This window comes from Triturus cristatus, chromosome 3_2, assembly GCF_964204655.1.
Source record: "Triturus cristatus chromosome 3_2, aTriCri1.1, whole genome shotgun sequence".
In the NCBI taxonomy this organism is placed as follows: Eukaryota; Metazoa; Chordata; class Amphibia; order Caudata; family Salamandridae; genus Triturus; species Triturus cristatus.
The window spans coordinates 920,953,280-920,974,323 of record NC_140584.1 but is presented as its reverse complement, the minus strand read 5'-3'; the positions used below and the strand labels follow the sequence as shown (position 1 = coordinate 920,974,323).

Here is a 21,044-nt window from a genome sequence, read left to right as displayed (position 1 = left end):
GAGGAAGAGCGGCTCCACCGTCTGGACCCAAAACGTGCGCTCTCCTTCTATTTGGACCGCACAAAACAGTTCCGGGTGGACGACCAGCTTTTCGTTGGCTACGTGGGTGCAAAGAAGGGGAAAGCTGTGCACAAACGGACCATCTCCCGGTGGGTCGTTTTGTGTATAAAAACCTGTTATTCCTTGGCAAAAAAGGTCCCTCCTGTTGGGCTGCGAGCCCATTCTACTTGGGCCACAACGGCTACTACTGCTTTGGGACGGGGAGTCCCTTTGCAGGACATCTGTCAGGCGGCGACGTGGGCTTCGCTGCACACGTTTGGCAGGCACTATTGCCTAGACATCCAAGTCCGGAGGGATGGCTTCTTTGGCCGTTCTGTCCTCCAGGACTTTCTGGCGTGATCTTGGTTCGCAGACCCACCACCGGGGTTGGTATTGCTTGGGTATCTATTCTAAGGTGAGGAATCTAACTAACGTGTTTCTTTCAGATGAACAAGTTAATACCTTCGGTAACGATGTATCTGTAAGAAACATTAGTTAGTTAGATTCCTCACCGACCCACCCATCCTCCCCGTTCTGCAAACTGACATCTAGGGTTAAGGCTATCCTTTTCAGGGCCCTAGATTTTTTGGCACCAGTGTTGGTCTCTTGCATGGCTCTGCGTTCCTGGCGCGGAAAGCTATGTACAAGAACTGACGTCAGCGCGCGAGGGCGGCGTCTTAGTACTCCGACGTCATTCCGGCGCACGACGCCAACGACGGACGCGGAGCCGCAGACGACGCCTAGCGACGCGCAAGGGGTATTGCTACAAAAATCTTCCGCATCCAGTCTGACGCCTGGGGATATTCTAAGGTGAGGAATCTAACTAACTAATGTTTCTTACAGATACATCGTTACCGAAGGTAAGTAACACGTTCTTTGCTCAGAGAACCACCGTCTTCTCCTACTGGAGGAAGTCCTGAAGTTACTACAGAAAGGTGCGATAGAGGTGGTTCCGGAGCAGGAGAGGGGTCAGGGATGCTACTCCCGGTATTTCCTGATTCCGAAAAAGGACGGCAGATTGCGTCTGATATTGGACCTCAGGATCTTGAATCTTTATCTGATGCAAGAGAAGTTCAAGATGCTTACCCTTGCGCAGGTTCTTCAAGCGCTGAATCAGGAGGACTGGATGGTGTCGATCGACTTGCAGGATGCGTATTTCCACATCCCCTTCCTGAAGTCGCACAGGAAGTATCTCCGGTATACGGTAGGATCGCAACATTATCAGTTTGCGGTCCTTCCGTTTGGTCTTACTACTGCACCCCGAGTCTTCACGAAGGTGATGGCAGTGGTGGCAGCCCATCTCAGAAGGTCGGGGATTTCCGTTTTCCCCTATCTGGACGACTGGCTGATCAAAGCGGAGTTGCCAGAGAAGGTGCTACATCATCTGCAGGATACAACACCGCTGTTGTTCAAATTGGGTTTCTCTATAAACGTGCCCAAATCTCACCTGGTGCCCTCTCAGCGCAACCTGTTCATAGGTGCGGTACTGGACACTACTGTGTGTCGAGAATTCCCCCCTCCTCAAAGGATTCTCGACATACAGGAAATGATTCCTTTATTTTGCAATGGAGCGGTCGTTCCCGTCCTGAAGGTCCTTCGCCTGCTCGGTCTGTTTGCTTCCTGCATTCTGTTGGTCAACCATGCACGCTGGCACATGAGGGCGCTCCAGTGGTGCCTCCGCAGGCAGTGGTATCAGCACAAAGGAGATCTCAGGGAGTCTGTAAGGATCTCCAGAGAAGCTGCAGCGGATCTGTCTTGGTGGAGCGTGGAGGGCAATCTCTCTCAAGGAAAGCCCTTCCATCTTCCTCCATCGGTGGCCACAGTAATAACGGATGCATCCACTTTAGGGTGGGGTGCGCATCTGGGGGATCTGGAGATCAAAGTTCTTTGGTCTCCAGAGGAAAGGTTGCTTCACATCAACCTTCTGGAATTGCGGGCGATTCGTTTGGCACTCAAGGCCTTCCTCCCTTCCCTTCGCGGTCAGTCTGTTCAAGTCCTGACGGACAACACTACCGCGATGTGGTATGTCAACAAGCAGGGAGGAGTGGGGTCTCTTTGTCTCTGCAGAGAGGCCCTGCGTCTATGGTCCTGGGCTCAGGACCAACAGATTTGTCTGATGGCAAATCATCTGGCTGGGGTGCTGAACGTACGTGCGGACAGTCTGTCGGCAGTTCTCCGCCGACCACGAGTGGAGGCTTAATCCGGAGGGGGTTTGTTATGTCTTTCGGATGTGGGGGACTCCTCTGGTGGACCCGTTTGCCACTCACAAGAACGCTCACTGCCCGTCATTGTGCAGTCTCCAGTATCCGATGCAGGGAGCGTTGGGGGACACGTTTCAGTTGAGTTGGAGCTCATAACTCCTTTACGCGTTTCCTCCCATCCCCTTGATTCCTTTGGTTCTAATAAAGATTCGCCAAGACCGGGCCCAAGTCATATTGATCGCCCCGGATTGGCCAAGAAGGGTGTGGTACAAAGATCTTCCCCACCTCTCCTCGTGCCTTCCGCTCCGTCTCCCTCTGAGGGCAGACCTCCTCTCGCAATCGGAGGGGCAGGTTCTACACCCCCACCTCCAGAGATTACACCTTCATGCCTGGAGATTGAACGGGGCAACCTGAATTCTTTTTCTCTCCCGCCTGATGTGGTAGATGTAATTTTGTCTGCCAGACGTCATTCCACCTAATCTATCTATTCCTATAGGTGGTCTAAATTTGTCCTGTGGTGTGTAGAGAAGTCAGTTGATCCTTTGAGGGCTCGTTTATCTGACATTCTGCAGTTTGCCCTTTCTCTTGCTCAGCAAGGATTTGCTGTGGCTACTGTTAAGGGATATTTATTGGCTTTGTCGGCTTTCCTTTGCTTGCCAGATCAGCCGTCATTATTCAAATCACCTATTGTTCTACGATTTCTCAAGGGCCTTACAAACAGGTTTCCTCCTACTCCCTTTATTGTGCCTCAATGGGACTTAAACCTTGTCTTGACTTATCTTATGGGTTCTCCCTTCGAGCCCTTACACAAGTGTCCTTTGAGACTGTTGTCATTTAAGACAGTTTTTCTCATTGCAATTACTTCGGCAAGGAGGGTAAGTGAGCTTCAGGCTCTAAGTTCAAAACTCCCGTTTTTGACCATTCATGCTGAAAGAATGGTACTCAGGACCAGGGCTGCATTTTTGCCTAAGGTGGTAACTCCTTTCCATCTGGGGCAGTCCATTACCCTTCCTACCTTCTATCCTCTCCCCTCACCCTTCCAAGGAGGAGGAGAGACTCCACCGCTTAGACCCTAAGAGGGCGGTGAGCTCCTACCTTGACAGGACAAAAGACTTTCGAGTTGATGACCAGCTCTTCGTGGGCTTTGTTGGCTGCAGGAAAAGGAGAGCGGTGCACAAGCGCAGCCTTTCCAGATGGATTGTCTTGTGCATCAAGATATGCTACTCTTTGGCCGGTAAGGGACCTCCAGAGGGTTTAAGAGCTCATTCCACTAGAGCTAAGTCTTCCACTTCTGCTTTGTCTAGGGGTGTTCCTGTGGAGGACATTTGTAGGGCGGCAACTTGGGCCTCCCTCCACACTTTCGCAAAACATTATTGCTTAGACACTGAGGTGAGGAGGGACGGATATTTTGCTTGTTCCGTCCTTCAGGACTTTCTGGTATAGAAGGGTGGGCACCCTCCTCCGGGAGTGGGACTGCTGTGGGAATCTATTCACAAGGTGAGGAATCCACTGGCAGATTTATCCATCAGAAGAACAAGTTACTTACCTTCGGTAACGCTTTTTCTGGTGGATACAGTATCTGCCTGTGGATTCCTCACTGACCCACCCGCCTCCCCGTTGTCCACCCTTGTATACCTTCTGTATATGATGGTTTTTCAATATGTATTTGTTACTATCAAAGGCATTGTGTTGTTTCTTTTGCCTTTCTATTTATTCTCCACACTGTGTGTGTTGCTTGTATATTATGTACTGTGTATATATTGCTGTCAGTCCGTCCGTGTGCCTCGAAGGCACGGAAAAAAGGGCGGAACTGACGTTATCATGCCGACGAGGTCTTCTTATGGAGCCGGTGACGTCAGCGGAGTCGCGAGCGGAGTCGTGCCTCTGTGACGTCGTCTTTGACCTCATCGGCATGGACTGCTACAAAAGTTTCCGAATGTTGCTGGCGCAGGGGATATTCACAAGGTGAGGGATCCACAGGCAGATACTGTATCCACCAGAAAAAGCGTTACCAAAGGTAAGTAACTTGTTTAGTTGGGGGAAAGAAAATTGTTTCTTCCGCCAGCCTTGCGGTCGATGAACACTGCATGCCTATTGGGCCATTGCACCCACTCTTTGTGGGAAACGGTTGTGCAAGTGCTGCCTCCGGTCCTGGAGGAGGCCCGGCCATTCTCTCCCGGGCAGTATCAGACTGGAAAGATGCAGCAAAGTTCACCAATCGTTGCAGGCTTGACACCACCGACTCACTGGGCAGAGCGATGTCTTCGATCGTGGCTGTTTGACGGCACGCCTGACTGAGAACTTCTGGATTTTCTGGGGATGTCCAGGCTTCACTTATGGACATGCCCTTTGCAATGTTATTTTGGCAGCCAGGCATCCCTCTACCAAGACCATGTATGCCTGCTTGTGGCAATAATTTGTAAAATATTGTATAGAAAGGTCTATTGATCCTCTTTCTGCTTCCCTCTCTCAAGTTGTTCTCTTTATTTTGACCCTTGCCAAGCATGGCTCTGCTCTAGGCACTCTTAAAGGGTATCTTTAGACCCTGTCTGCCTTCTTGAGGCTGGCAGATCAACCCCTCTTTATTTAAATCCCCTTGTGATAATAGATTTCTTAAGGGGCTAGTGTTCCCACCTGCCCCATTCATCATGCCTAAGTGGGACCTTACATTAGTTGTCACCACTCTCATGTGCGCTCTGTTCGAACCTCTGCACAACTGCCTCCCCTGGCTACTTATCATCAAAACAGCCTTTTTAGTGGCAATAACGTCTGACAGGAGGGTGAGCGAATTGCAGGCTCTGTCATCCAGGCCTCCTTACCTGACTATCATCCCTGATAAGTTAGTGCTTCGCACAAGGGCGTCTTTCTTACCGAAAGTAGTGACACCATTCCACGTGGGGCAATTTGTCACCATGCCCACTATTTATGCTCCTCTGCACTTCTTAAAGAGGAGGAGCGACTCCACCGTCTGGAACCAAAAAAAGAGACTGTTGTCATTCTTCCCTTGCCCGCACTGAAGAGTTCCGGGTGGACGACCAACTCTTCGTGGGGTACGTTGGATCAAAGAAAGGTCGTACGATGCAGAAGAGGCTATTTCACGATGGATCATCCTCTGCATCAAAATTTGCTACGCTCTGGCCAAGAAACGGACTCCTGAAGTTTAAGATCTCATTCCACCTTCGCTGAGGCTGTGACCTGAGGCTGCAACCACAGCGTTGCAACATGGTGTTCTAGTCCTTAAAGTTTTTCAGGCAGTAACATGGGCATCACTGCACATGTTCACTAAGAACTATTTCCTGGCCAGTTAAGTCCACAGAGATTGCCTATTTGGCCGCTCTGTCCTGCAGGACTTTCTGATCTAAACATGTCCACAGTTCCTCCTCTGGGGATGGTATTGCTTGGGCATCTACTCTAAGGTAAGGAATCTGCTGCTAGATGTCTCTATCAGATGGATAAGTTACTTACCTTTACTAATGCCTTATCTGGTAGAGGCATGCTCTAGCTGCAGGTTCCTTACTAACCTGCCCATCCTCCCCACACTGTGGACAGGATTTTAGGGTCAGAGCTGCTCCCTTTCAGGGCACTAGTTCTAAACACACCACTGTCAGTGCACTTTATGGCTCTGCGCTCCTGGTGTGGAATGTCATGAAAAGTAACTGACGTCAGCTCACCAAGGTGGTGCCTATATAGGTGACATGGACATCACTTCTGGCGTGGATGAGACCAGTGACGTCACATGGAGCCAACTGACGCCACCTACCAGGGCACAAGGGTGTTGCTCGAGCAAAAGCCTTCCGTACCCAGCCTGAAACCTTGTAAATTCTAAGATAATGATCTACAGCTAGATCGAGTCTCTACAAGATATGGGGTTATCGAAGATAAGTAACTTGTCCGTTATTTATTCAAAAGATGAGCAATCTGTGGCTAAAGGTCTCTATCAGAAGAACAAGTTACTTACCGTTGCTAACTCTTTCTGGTAGAGACTCTATCTAGCCACAGATTCTTTACTGACCCTCTATCCTCCCTGTTTTGTGGTTGGCTTCTATCCGTTAATAAGATCCCAAGGTGAGAAAATCTGCACATTGGTCACACAAATTTGCTTGTGGAGCCCAGCGTTAAGGTAAATGTACAACACGACGGACAGCATCAAAAGCAACTGACAGAACACTGGAGAGGCGCCTATATAGGCTCCCTACGTCATTTCTGGAGTGGGACGATGACCTTGTGGAGCCATACAGCGCAACCTACCAGTGCGTAGAGATACTGCTGAAAAGTTTTTGGAACCAGTCTGACGCGTGAGAAATATTCAAAAAGTGAGGAGTCTTTAGCTAGATAGTCTCTACAAGAAAGAGAGCTACCAAAGGTAAATAACATGTTTGTCTTTCAGGTACCCTAACGATGATGGCCTGTCCTTGTGAAATCGTGTACTAAGCATAGGAATGTTCCTGGAATTTTATACATGCACACTGTGATTGATTTTTATCGTTTCCTTCCTTTTGTTGTAGTTGGTATTATTTGTCCTGTTTTTCCTGATTGTAAAATTCAATAAACAAATTTAAAAAATGTTTTTAAAACGACGATGGCCTGTCAGGTGATTTAGGGAGTTATAATGAAGTTGCCCCTGTGTTCTTTAAAGTTTCAGATGTGAATTTGATGTGGTTTCTGTGCTGTAAATGACTGTGGTGTTTATTACATGTTTTGTCAATATTTAATATTTTCCCAGAAAAATCTATTGTTTTTTTAAATATAAAAATAGCATTGGGAAAGGATGTTTTTTTTTTTAATAACACTTTTTATTAATCAAGAAGGCAAGGGCTGCAGGCCCCTGACAAACCAGGGGAACTGCCACATAGTAAATAGCAACAACACTTGACATTTTGTCATATAGAGGAACAATGGAGAGCTATTCATACAGCATCTATCAAGAAAACACCCCCCCCCTCCCTTCCCAACGCCCAACCCCCTCCCCCCGACCGCACCACCGCCAGACACCACCAGAACCATCGCTATACAGTTAGTCTGCAGTACCACGCTTGGCATTCAAGTAGGCCCCAAATCTCCATCCGTAGGGACCGGTGCAAGGAAAATGCCCCTATAATCAGCCCACCGCTTCCAAATCGTGAAGTGTTTCCGAGGGCACCCACACGCCCTAAAGATCAGTAACTCCAGACCCATATTGAAATCCAGACCCCGTTTCCAAACATTGAGAGAGGGAGCTACCGGGGCCTTCCAGCTAAATCCCGCTTGGCTGTCGTTAGGCCCAGAAGCAGCAAGTGGCGCTTATAAATATTGCCCCCAATATCAGCCATAACATGGAGCAACGCCAATCGGCGGTCTACAGGGAGATCCCAGCCCAACACTTCGGATAAGCACCCTAACACTCTCCCCCAAAACCGATACACTGCAGGGCAGTGCCAGACCGTGTGCACCAAAGACCCCACCTCTCGTCCACACCTAAGGCAGTCCGGGGAGGCAATAAGACCCGCCCGCCACAGCCGCTGTCGCGTGTAATAGGTCCTGTGCAAATACCGAAATTGGACGAGACGCAGGCGGATCGCTATACAAGCCTCACGGGGGGAGGCCAGCGCCTCCCTCCAGTCCGTCTCGTCCAACGGCCCGACATCCGTCTCCCACCGTTCACGCAGACCCTGCAGGGACGGGGCACTATGAATCACCAAGGACCGATATATTTTAGAAACTTTCTTCTCCTGGAGATCCCCCATAAACACCTGAGCCTCAAGGGGACTGAATTCAGGGATGGATTGGAGACCCTCCAGTCTAGGGGCGAGGGCGTGGCGCAGCTGGAGGTATTTAAAGAACTGCGTCCGTGGCATTTGATACTCATGCTGTAAGACCTCAAAGGATTTCATCACACAGCCCTGAACCACGGATCCCAACGTAGAGATACCAATTCTGTCCCAGTCCCTGAACCCAGAGAGGGTCGCCAACGGGGGGAGGAGCCCGTTCTGCCACAACGGGGTCTCCCGGGTAAGCCTACCCCACCAGCCAATATGACGCAGAGCCCGGCTCCACACCCGAAACACCACTTGAGTGACCGGTGGCAGTGCCTCCCGCAACGCAGTCGCGTAGAGTAGGGTATGTTCTGTATGTGGGTCCATGAGGCGCCTCTCCACCGCATACGCCGGGTCCCCCCTATCTCCATATCACCATTCGTTGAGGACCAATAAATGGGAGGCGTAATAATAGGATAAGATATCGGAGGTAGCCAGTCCCCCATCGTACACGGACAAAAAGCAAACCTTCAGCGACACCCTGGCCAAGCCCCCTTCCCACAGAAAGTGACTCAGCACCGCATTGACCTTCCGAAACCAACTGAGAGGAATCTCATAGGGGTGGTTTTGGAGCTGGTAGAGAAGTCGAGGCAGCGCCACCATCTTAAAGATGGCAGAATGGCCACAAATGGTGAGAGGCATACGCGCCTAGAGCTTAACATCACAACATACTTTCTCCCACACCGGCACCACATTGCGCTCCCAGGCGATCGTCGGTACGTCGGTCAAAAAGACCCCCAGATATTGCAGCCCTCCGGCCGCAATCCGCAGAGACGCTGTCTACTCACCCTGTACGTCTCGACCGCCCAGCACCCACAGGGTGGATTTCCTCGGGTTCATGTATAGCCCGGACGTCTCCCCAAAGACCTGCACGTCGTCGGCATATAGGGCAATGCGATCCGAGAGTCCATGTTCCCACTCAAACCCCGTGTATTGCGCATCCATACGGACCCAAGCGGCCAGCGGCTCCATGGCCAGGGCAAATAGGTATGGCGACAGGGGGCAACCCTGTCGCGTCCCCCGGTTCACCGGGAATCGTGCCGAGGCCGCCCCCGCCACCCGAACCGAGGCTGTAAGATCGGTATACAAAAGTGTTAAATAGGATAAGAAGCGCGGCCCCAGATTTAGCCGTTGCAGCAAGGCAAAGAGATAGCGCCAACTAAGAGAGTCAAAAGCTCTATCTATGTCGGCCAACAGAAGAGCCGCCCGAGCCTCACGCCGCTGGACCGCAGCTATCGCCACATGTGCACGCCGGCTGTTGTGGCGCGTTGCCCTATGGGGCATAAACCCGGCTTGGGCCGGGTGGACCAGGGTAGGAATATAAGGCAGGAGACGGTTGGCCAGGGCCTTGGCCAGAATCTTCGCCTCCACATTCAGAGGGGAAATCGGCCGATAAGAGGCATGTTGTTCAGGAGGACGGCCTGGCTTGTGGAATACGACGATCTCTGCATGGCGCCAGTCGGCCGGCAAAACCCCCCGCTCACAAGCATCTTCCACCACCGCATGATAATGGGGCCCCAGTTGCATAAAGTATTTGCTGAAGAACTCACTCGGGAACCCATTCGGGCCCGGGGCCTTCCCGACGGACAAGCTCCCCAGCGCCGTCCCCAACTCATCCACCGTGAGCGGGTGGTCCAAGTCTGCGCGCGCCTCATCCGGAAGGGCTCTAGGGGGGAAGATCATCAAGGAACCGATCCACAAGCCCCCCGGTTATGGTCTCCCGCTGTTCGTACAACTCCGCATAGTATGCCGCAAAGCTGTCCGCTAAGGCGCCAGGGTCAGTCAGCACCCGGCCCTCTCTATCTGTGATCCCCGGGAGGGTCTGTGCATGATGCTGCCCCTGACACAGCCTGTAAAGCATGGTCCCCGATTTGTCTCCCCACTGACAAACCCGACTTCTCGTAGCTAACCACGCCTGCCTCGCCTCGTCCAGCAGGAGCGTGGCATATGTTTGCTGGGCATATTACAACTGACACCGCGTGGCCCCACCTGATTCCCCCTGACTACTGCTCTCGAGCACCCGAATCTCTCGCTCCGCCTGAACCAATCCCGCTTCACGCGCTCGGCGGGCCGACGCACTATGAGATGTCAACTCCCCGCAGCATAGGTTTCCAAGCTTCCCATAGGATATCAACTCCCAACACCGAGCCCACGTTCCGGGCCCAGTAAAGATCCAGAGCCTCCGTCATGCAGGTGCAGTAGTCGTCCTGCCGAAGATGCCAGCCCGAAAGGCGCCAGCGAAATTGCCCACTGACCCCCCCCAGCCGCAGACGAAGCGATACAGGGGAATGATCCGACAAACCACGGGGGAGGATATCCGCCTCCACCCCTGTGTCACCGCGGCCCCCGAGAGGAAAACGTAGTCCAACCGAGAGAACGAACCATGAACGGCAGAAAGATAGGTATATGCCCGTGTATTCCCATTAAGCCGCCGCCATGCATCCACCCAATTGAGGCCCTCGGCAAGCGCCCGTAGCTTGGTTGGTCGATCATCGCCTTGCATACCACTCCCCCAACTGCGGTCCCGCGACACCACCATAACGTCATTCCAATCGCCGCCCACTATACCTGCCGCCAACGGCATCTCTGCCCACACACTCATGATCTTTTCGGGTAGGGTCCATGAAAAGGGGGGTGGGGCATACATGCTTCCGAAGATCACTACTTCCGCCCCAATCTTTCCTTGCACAAAAGCATACCGCCCGTGCGTATCCGCCCACAAGCGTGTGTGTGAATATCGGACCCGTTTATGAATGAGAATGGCCACCCCTCGGGAACCCCTAGTGAACCCAGAGTGAAAGACCTGCAGGTACCCGTATCTTTGAAGGCAGGGAGCCTTAGTACCCAGGAGATGCGGTTCTTGCAAAAACAGTACATCCGCCGACGCCCGTTTGGCATACTGCAGAACCGCCCCCGTTTAATCTTATCAAGCAGGCCACGGACGTTCCAACTCAGAACTCGGAGTACCGCCGGTCTCCCATCCACCCTAGTAATTGTATCAGCCAGATCGGTCAATGGAGGCCAATGAGCCCCCTCCAGAAGCAGATAAATGCCACCGTCCACTGGCAGCTCCCACAGGCGTGCGCGGTCTAACAAACCCCATAACCCCAACAACATTGCCAACCCCCCCCCAACCCCTCACCCCATACCTCAAAACCACTGAAGTATCTGTCGCGGTGGATAGCATCGCAAGACCCCAACCATGGATCCCCGACCCCCCACCAATGGATCCCCAACTCAACCCCACCAACTAGTCGCAGGTGACTACCCCGCCCGCAAAACGCTACTGCGGCACCTGCCCGCTACGTATTTTCCCGACCCAGGACCCCCCCCCCCCCCCCCCCGTCCCCACACACACAGCATCAAGTAAGACAAATGGTTCGCAATATGATAAAGTCCCCCGCCAATGCGTCAGCAGCAATCAAGGAGTGGAAGGTGGACGCCCAGCAGCTCCCCCAGCTCCAGGCTGCACTCCACCAGATTTGTAGCGGCGGCGCGACCTGGACCGCCGGCCCCGTCCAGCCCTCTGCCGACCTCCAGGCCGAGACGTCCCATCATGCGAGGAGGTGGATCCACCGCCAGGGGGAGTGTGACAACGAAGTTGCACAGTTTCATCCGTCCATTTAAACACCTCCTCGGGCGTATCAAAGAACAAGGTCTGGGATTTGTACACCACCCGCAACCGAGCCGGGTACAACAAGGCGTAGGAGAGCTGGAGTTTCCGCAGCCGAGCCTTAGCCGCCAGAAAGGATTGGCGCTGCTGTACCAACCGCGTATAGTCCGGAAAAATAAGAATGCGAGAATTTTCGAAGTGGAGTGGTTCCTTCGCCCTGGCCTGCCTGCGGATAACATCTCTGTCATGGTAATTAAGGACCCTGGCGATCGCCGGTCGCGGTCGGGCTCCCACTGGCGGTTTTTGGACCTGCGCCCTATGCGCCCGTTCCACCACGAAACAGCTGGAAAGAGTGTCAGGGGGGAGCCAGGATACCAGCCACTCCGTCAAGAAACGCTCCATATTAGTCCCTTCACATCCTTCCGGTAATCCTACGAAGCGCAGGTTATTGCGGCGAGCCCTCTCTTCCGCATCTTCAACACGGCCCACTAAGTTCTTATGGGAGGATTCCAGGGCCGCCATCTGTTTCTTTAGGGTCGTCACGTCGTCCTCCACCCCCGAGACCCTGGTCTCTGCCTCTGTGATGCGAGCCACTGCGTTCCGCAAGTCCTGTCGCAGCAGTGTCACGTCGGAGCCCACCGCACCAATCTTCGCGTCCAGCATGTCCCTGGACTGGGTAATGGCCACCAGCAGGGCCGCGTTGCCCGGGGACGCCGAGGCCGCACCCCCGGCCGGGCCCGTGAACTTGTCAATAGTCGCTTGTTTGGCTGACGCCCCGCCGACTCTATCCCTGGTCATGTTGCGGCCGTCCCTCACCACTCGCCCCTGGGCACACCCTCGGGGGGCTTCCGCCACAGAGACCCGGTCAAGCCCAAGAGGCTGCTTCCCCCACTCCAGGCGCACCAAGAGACGTCTGCCAGGCCCCGAGTCACTGTCCAGAAAGGAGGCCCCCAGTGAAGCGAATAAAGGATAAAACACACTGCAGTCCCAGGAGAGGGGTCCGCCGCCCGCAGCGCGCTGCCGGCTACCCCGCCATCTCACGCCACCAGCAGAACCTTCCCCGACCGCCGTGGGCCGAAAGGACCGCCGAGCACCTGGGCTCTCACTCCAATCACTCCAGTAGGGCGTCCAACGGAAGGGGGGGAAGACAAGACCAGTCCAGCGTCCCCGTTATGGTCCCAGCCCAACTAGTCCATCTGTGGCCCGGCCCCACCAGCCGTGATACTCAGCGCCGTCACCATGGACCCCCTCCCCCGCACCACCCCCGGCCCTCCGACGGCGACTGGCACAGAGAGATGGATGCGCCTCGCGGGTGGGGGGGGGAAAGGAAGACGTCCGCCGCCGATGTCCACTCACCACTACTCCTGCGGCACCGCACCCCCGCCGGGGTATCCGCTGGGCCGCCACTCGCGCTGTCTTCCAGGGCCACTCCCAGGGAGCTCCGATCTCCGGTCTCCTTGCACTCCGCCACCAGGGTCCACCTAAGCCAGCCCTCGCCGCCCCCGTCCACAGCTCCGGGCCTCCGCTTCCGCTGCTCCGTCCGACGGGGACGATCCACTCCGCCGCCGCAACAAATCCAGACCGCGGCTTCAGAGGCTCGACAGGCCCAGGCTCCGCTCACACGCTCGGCGCCGTCCCACGGGCCCGAGAAATGCCAGGATGCCACCGGAGTCAGCCGCCAATGCCCTCGAACCCCCACCGCAACAGGGGAGAGTCCTGGGTCGGGCAACAGGATCAATGGAAGGATATTTAACGGTGGGCTGGACGGAGCCGAGCTAAGGCACGTCCGCCATGCCTGCCTGCCAAGCCACGCCCCCGGGAAAGGATGTTTAATGTATTGTTTCCTACCTTGTTTGTAGAAATATTCATTGAAGTGTTGCAGTAAAACGTATGGTTTGTTCCATTAAGAACAGTTTGTTTTTTAAAGGAGTCTCAGTGCAGTTATTCATTTATAGTTTGATTAGCTGTTACTATATGAAATTCTTTTTTAAACTCTCAGGATTGATAGGTCTGGTAGTGTTATCTGGTATAATATTGTTTTAGTTGCATTGAGGCAAAGATTCATTGGTTCCTTCATTTTCAGAAATTTTTCAGAAAATAACCGGAAAAGTTAAGTTATTGAATAAGCTTCGTTCTTGTTCTGCTCTGGAGTCATAGCTGAAAGTCTAGTACTGTGCACATAAACCTTACTGTATAACAAATTAATCCTTTTATATTTTTGACTATACACAGTTCTCTCGCTGGAGATAGTTTTTGGGGAATTGTCCTCGGTTGATACGGAATATGCTTAACTTACTCCTGGAGAACATACATTGATATTTGCTGCACTAAGCATGCAGTTAAAGTGAGCTTTACATATGCAAGACGTGTTTTATGCTTGTTAGTCATAAATGGCACAAATGTTCATTTTAACATAAAGGGAAACATGTGAAACTTTTACTTCTGCAGCCATGAGCAAGAAGGGCAATTCACCCAAACACAGTCGGTCTGGAGGTTCAAGCAGTCTTTCTCTACGAAGAGCTGTGGTCTCTGGAGACAATAGCCACGGTGCCAAGGGCGACTGCCAGAATTCATCTGTTGGTAAGCATGAATGACAGAACAGTGACTCTCAAAAGTTCTTTTGAATTTCATTAAATCTGAAGTAAGACTATTAAGCATTAATGGACCGTTTTCTTAAAGTTGCTTCTAACTGTAGATTCCGTAATTTAGAGTACCCCCCAAGCATCTGACTGAATCCGGAAAATCTTGATCAGTGCCTCTGTGTATCGGAGGTCGCGCAGATGTTTCAGCAACAGCATGGCCTACGCCAGCTGTGACTTGCGCGGTGCCTCTGTAGGCTTCACTCCAGCACGCTGCCATCAGTTACTTCCTTTCCACGCCAACAATCGCTACCTTGATCACTCTTTCAAATATTATTTCCAGTGTGCTTGGACATTACCTCCGAAACATACAGGTTTTAAACTTTGCAAGGAATGTCACAGGCAGATCCCTGTGACTGATCTCCCACCCTTCCCCCCCCCCCTCCTCCAAAAGCCTGTGTATTTGGCCTTCCATACACTTGTGTTTATGGCTTGTTTCTTTTATTTGCAGTAAAAGCTGATATGGAAGCGTGATCAAATTAGTTAAGACATGCACTTTCGGATGACTCATCCGTCCAAGATTGCACCTGTTTTGCAATTCGACTCGTGAGCTGCATTTTAATTTTCTAAATAGAAATGTATTTTTGCCTTCGTATTATTGACACGAACATAGGGCGTTATTTAACTAACATGATCTTTCACATCGACCCCTGTGTTCTTGGCTTCTCTCTATCCATAGTGCAAGCTATGTATCGAAGGGCATTGCACAGAATCAAAGAAGTAGCTCATATTCAAATAGCTGATCAAGAGATAAATCACTTATCACGCCGATACAAAGCGCGTTATTATGGAGAAGGCGGCCGACCGGGTAAAACTCTGGCTAGCCGTATACTGGAGCCCCATGCTAGGGTGTACACAATACAAGCGATCACTGTCACTAATAGCACACACTATGACACGCCGACCATTCTTAATGCGTTTACGGAGTATTACGCCGGGATGTATGCTCACAGGCCCACAACTGACGCTGCTGAGCTTGAACAATATCTTGATGATATCGCTTTGGTGTGGTTATCACGGGGGCAACAAGACATTTTGATGCACCTGCTCACATTGGGCATAGTGCGGGATGCTATAGCCGCTTTGCCCAATGGGAAAGCTGCAGGTACCAATGGGCTGCCAGCCAAATTTTATAAAGAATATGTCGACCAATTGGCCCCATGTCTCCTTCAGCTATATGAGGAGGCATACGAAACCCAGTGTTTGCCACCAGGCTACAGCTACTCCTTCCTGTTATGGTGCTCCCAGATCAATCAGGATTTGTCCCCACCCGATCTATATCACATAATTTACGCACCATTTTCGCAGTAATGCATGTATTGGAGCCCACGCTGCTGGCAGTGGCAGTGCTACTCGACGCTGCAAAAGCGTTTGATTCGATATCCCGGTCATACATGATCTCGGTCCTTCATCGCATGGGAGTTCCATTTGTTTTTGCCAATTGGATAAAGTTATTGTATACCAATCCAGTGGCTCGGGTTATAATCAATGGGCAGTTGTCGGAAAAGATTCCTATCCAACGTGGCACACGGCAGGGCTATCCGCTGTCACCGCTGTTATTTGCTCTTGTGCTCGAGCCCTTAGCCTGTATCCAAAGACAGCGCCATGCTGAAACGGCCTTGCGGTTTTTGCAACGCCCACTTGCAGTCTCCATGAATGCGGACGACATGGTGTTGTATGTCCGGGAGCCGGCAAGAAATCTTGCACAGCTTATACAAGAATATATCCGATGTGAACGCTTCTCAGGCCTGGGAATCAACTGGTCCAAATCGACTGTACTGCCCCTCACGGACTGTACGCAACAGTTCCACATGGAATATCCCCTAGCATGGTGTACAGATACTGTAAAATATTTAGGTATATGGCTACACAGGGACCTGCAGACTGTCGTACAATCTAACTTTGGCACCGCAATCACACAGCTTGAGGGACAGGTGCATAGTTGGATCAAGTTGCCCCTGTCCTTTGCGGATTGAATAGCATTGATGAAAATGGTGGTTCTTCCGCGCTTTTTATATCTTTTTTTTTTTTTTAAACATCCCGGTGCACCTAACGCGACATTTTTTTGATAGGCTTCGCTCCCTTTTGATCACACTAGCCTGGGGCGGTAGGATACCTCGACTTAAGTGGGAGACACTTACCCTTCCATATGATCAAGGTGGCTTCGCAGCGCCAGACTTCCATCTTTACTATGTCTGTGCACAGGCGCACTACACCTACTACTGGCAGCATGACCCAGCATATATTCCGCATGTGGCGGTGGAGGCGGGCGCCGTGCACCCTGTGAGAAGTTGGCCTGATATGTAGTGCTCACTATTCTAGTGATCACTGTGTATCATTCCAAACGATCCTTATTGATGATTGGTTGTAAGTCAACCTTATAGACCAGCTATCCTAGTAGCGTGGATACGAGCAGTCTTTAGGCTAAACTCGAGGGCGTGTTAAGCCAGCTGTTTACCATCACATATACCCCTTGAACACCACGTGAAAGGACACCACACAAGTTGTTATGAAAATAAAGGATATTTATTTATAACAAGACTACCCTGGCTCTTTATGAGTCAGGGAGCTAAGCACACTACAAAACTCTTATGAAAATACTTCAGTTGCACAATTTACACAAATGCCCGAGAGGCACGAGAAACCATCTACTCTAACAGTGAAATGCAAGTGGTTTTGAGTCTGGAGTTACTGATTCCGGAGTGATCCGATCAGTGGGACTAAACGAAAAAGGAACTGGACACTTGTAGAGCGAACCTGCGATGGAGCACCGAAATGCTCGAGTTACCTAGCCCAGAGGCTGCGGCTGCGTGAGGTTCAGCAAGATGTCGGGAGTCCTCGTTGTAGTCTCAGGAGCCTGAAAGAAGAAGTTGCTGGCAGGCGACCAGTGTCGATGTTCAGCGAGATCCAAGCCTGGATCGGTGATGAAGGAAACCTGAAAGCAGAGGGGACTCAGTTCTCAACCGCTAGCCAGCGATCGTGTGGGTACCAGGAAGGTACCGGCTGAAGTCACCTCGACCAGGTGAGTGGGTGACGTCGGACTCGGCTGTTCCTCGGACCATGAGGCGCGGCGGCGACCAGGATGGAGGGCGAGCTGTCCCACGAAGGTGTCTGCTGTCGACGATGCTGGGCCCAGGAGTGGAGCAGCAGGTCTTGGCAGTGGCAAACCCACGCGGTGGAGTCAAGATGGCGTCTGGAGTGGACCAGGAGGGTCCGAGGTACTCCTCTGTTGAAGGGGAGCAAGAGCCAGTCTGGAGCAACCAGACCAGTGATGACGGACTGTCGTGGTGCGTCGTGAAGAGGGCCACAAGCCGGTCGGCGAGTGGCCGGACAACGCGGTGAACAGCAAGGAGCGGAAGGGCCCCCACGCAGATCTCGTGGATGCTGGGGAGGCAGACTTCGGTGCTGGAGCTGCTCAGGGTTAGGGCTTCTCAAACCCTAGTTACACTCACTCGAGGGTCCCTCGGTGGGCGTGCTAGATAAGCGTCGTGCAGGTTCTGAAGATGGCCGGTCCCGCAGGTCTCGTCACACCTACGACTCTCAGCTGGGCTGACGATGTAGGTAGAGGTCAGAGATGGCAGGGAACCCGGGTCTCGTCGAGCTGGGCAGTCTTGATCCGTGGGAGAGACGTACAGCAAACCGCAAGCGCTTAGGTGGTGCCTGCTGGTGCAGGGTGGCTACTCCTTAGCCACAAGGGAGAGTCTTCAGAAATAGTCAAGAGTTCCTTTCGTGGAAAGTAGTTCAAGATTCAGAATTATCCAATTTGGGAAGGGGACTCGCTCCTACCTTTATTCTAGAAAAAGGGGCTGGCCCGTGACTAGGTCCTACCTATGGGTGGGGCCAGGAGGGGGGTGGTTACACCCCTATCCTTTGTCCGGCTTCGCCCCAGCCCAGGGGCAGGGTTGCCCCCGAAACTGGTTTGAGCCGGGCTATGCATAGTGAGCACCGGGGTGCCACTTGCAATCACCTTCCTTTCAGCCCTGCCTACCTGGGATACACAAACCCTGTCTGGGATGGTGTTAACACCGCCCTCGACAGGAAACCCTTTGTCCAAGCTCCCTCCGCTGGAAGGTTTCCCAGCAGCAGGAGGTCAGACTTGTGTCTGGTGGCAGCATCCATTTTGTGATGCTGAGGCTTGAGTCAACTTTTAACCGGGGTTCAAGGTTACTTCCATGTCGTGCCCCTCTAAAAGGGGGGAATGCTAACCCCGTCGCCAGAATTGGCGAGGGGTTCGTATTCCCATTCGTATGACACCTTACTCGACATGTGTGGGTGATGCGACGCCAAAGTTAGCAAATAACCGCAAGGATTATAATGCATTTTAAAGTAGTTGGCACGCGTCACCATGGAACGGCTATTAAGACTTGGTACCGTAAGCCGTCGACGGGCTCAGCTTGCGCCAGAGCACCATCCCACATGATTCCCCGCACTCTGCCTTCAGGATTGATAAGGCCTGCCATAGGAGTGACTGATAGGAATCCATGTGTCCATTCTAAGGTTAGGTATAGGAATACTACACCTACAGCAACGGGTGATTACACCACTTTGCCCCAGCTGTCGTGCAGCCAGTTGTGTCAGATTTGGGCGGCCATCCAGGGGTGGCATAATACATGCTGCAGCCCCTGGTAGGCCCTGGGTACACCGATGCCCTGGATACCTGTGGTATGCTGATACAGGGACTGACAAGGCGGCCCAGTTCCAATTAGTGGATGCACCTAGTGTACAAGTGTGTTAATTTCGAGAGAGAACAGCTAGGCTGTGGGTCTGATTGGCAGGCCCACAGCCAGGGAAAGTCGTAAACCAATGAAGCAAAAGCAAAAAATCTGGGTGATCATAGGATTGCAGACCCTACTCTCCTACACACCCCATACTGCTCAAGGCCATGATAGTAAACAAACATACGGTGTTTGAAAAAGGGGAATTCGATACGGTACAAATTACATCTAGGGCCTGGCACAAACTCGGTCAGCGATTGCATAAGTTGCCGTTATATGCACCTGATTGGTTAGGCAGCTGCTGCCTGACGGACCAGCTGGCGGCGAATGGCAATCTACGGTTGGTACATTTTAAATATCTGCATCAGCTATATTACACTCCTGCACAACTTCATCGGTATGGGCTGCGATAAACTGACACCTGCAAGCGCTGTGGAACATCCGGGGCTAATTTCTATCATCTAGCTTGGGAATATCCCAAAGTGTATGAATACTGGGGCTCAGTCACAAAAATCATTTGCCTTATGATTGAGGAATCTTTTGAGTGCAGCCCAGGGGTGTGCCTGCTAGTGGTTGGCGCTAAAGTGAAGGCATCCAACAAGAAATGTGTGTCCATAGCACTATTGATGGCTAAGTGTAGGGTCTCCCTCTGCTGGGAGAGCAGGGTTGTGCCCACCACTAAGCTATGGTTGCTGGATCTGGCTTACTGCCGGGATCAGCTCACATGTTATGCGGAGGAACTACCGACTTCGTCCAAGCCACGGGATATCTGGAGGCCGCTCACGTCCTATCTGTCAATTGCTGACATTTGCTGACTGTAAGGTGTGAATAAAACTGCCCTGCCTGTTCCTACCCTGCAATGTGCTTCCTGTTAGTGCCATGTCTGTAAGTATTTGTGCCCTTGACGATGCACTCTACAACACTGTGATTTATGTAATGAGTTTTATATGTATCATACATGCTGTGCCAATGCCATAACCTGGATAATTGTAAGATGTTCTTTACTGTATCAGAAAAAAGCACCAAAAAAAAGTAGCTCATATTCTGATTCCATAGACATCCGACTGTTTTTGTGAGTTGCTTGCATTAGCGACACAAAATAATACTGTGTCTAAACGAAAATCCCAGAGCTTTACATATTCTCTGTTCCACAGCAGTACTTTCATGAAATTTGCTTGCGCTTCTGATTTACCTTATATAAATCGGAGTCATCGTCCTCTGTTACTAATTAGGGATTTTAACGCTTATCCAGTATTAGGGGTGTCTTTCATAGATTCACATGCCTGAATCATTCCCCGTCGTCGAGACGGGAGCCTGCGGTACATAGAAAAGTAATGTCCTAAAGACATACATAGAGAAAAATAGGCCTAAGGGCCTCCCCTTAGTGGCCTATCCTTGTCCTTATGTAAAAAGGACCAAACTCCTAGAGCCAGCCAATCAGCTATCACCTCCCTCTAGAACCTTCCTGACAGGAGCCTCAGTCTCTCAGATTTTCTACCGCACGTTGTGCTAGGGAGTCTCCAGCCTGAGTTCTCCTCAGGATCTCTTCAAAACCAACTTGTTCACTTTTAAAAAGTGAGTTCTTTCTTCAGAAAACTTGAACAGGATTACTTCAAGCTACTTATCACTGCAGTGAGTGATTTATTTCTTCAAAATTCTGGCATGTCGGAATCCCAGAAGAAAGCCCTTTTCAGGGCCTGCTCTTCATGTGGGAAGAAAAGGCTACATGTGGATGACAAGCATGACCTCTGCCTTTATCCTGATCACATACCTAAAGACTGTAAGATATGTAGGTCTTTCCCTCACAAGACCTTGAGGGACAGAGAAGGTCGCCTGCTCATCTGGCTGGACAGGCTTAAGGATAGGGAGAGTGTGGTATACTCAGAGGGAAGCTTTTCAAGGACCTCTGAAGTCTCCCTGAAGAGGCCAAGAGTGGCGTCTCCTGGCCCCTCAGACACTCCTCCTATGAAGGCACAGAAGAAGTCTTCAGAGGCAAGATAGTCAAAATCTTCAGTGTCTGATAAGGATTCTCAGGCTTTTAAGAA

General features: G+C 51.7%; 1 protein-coding gene across 3 annotated transcripts in view; it reads left to right on the top strand.

Moving 5' to 3' along the window:
• Positions 1–21,044, top strand: part of TRIM37 (tripartite motif containing 37) — a 1,106,152-nt gene that overhangs the window by 945,520 nt on the left and 139,588 nt on the right. For all 3 annotated transcript variants that reach the window (XM_085649381.1, XM_085649379.1, XM_085649380.1), the window contains exon 20: positions 14,094–14,225. In XM_085649381.1, the coding sequence (XP_085505507.1) occupies positions 14,094–14,225 (132 nt within the window). The remainder of the gene's footprint in view (positions 1–14,093; positions 14,226–21,044) is intronic.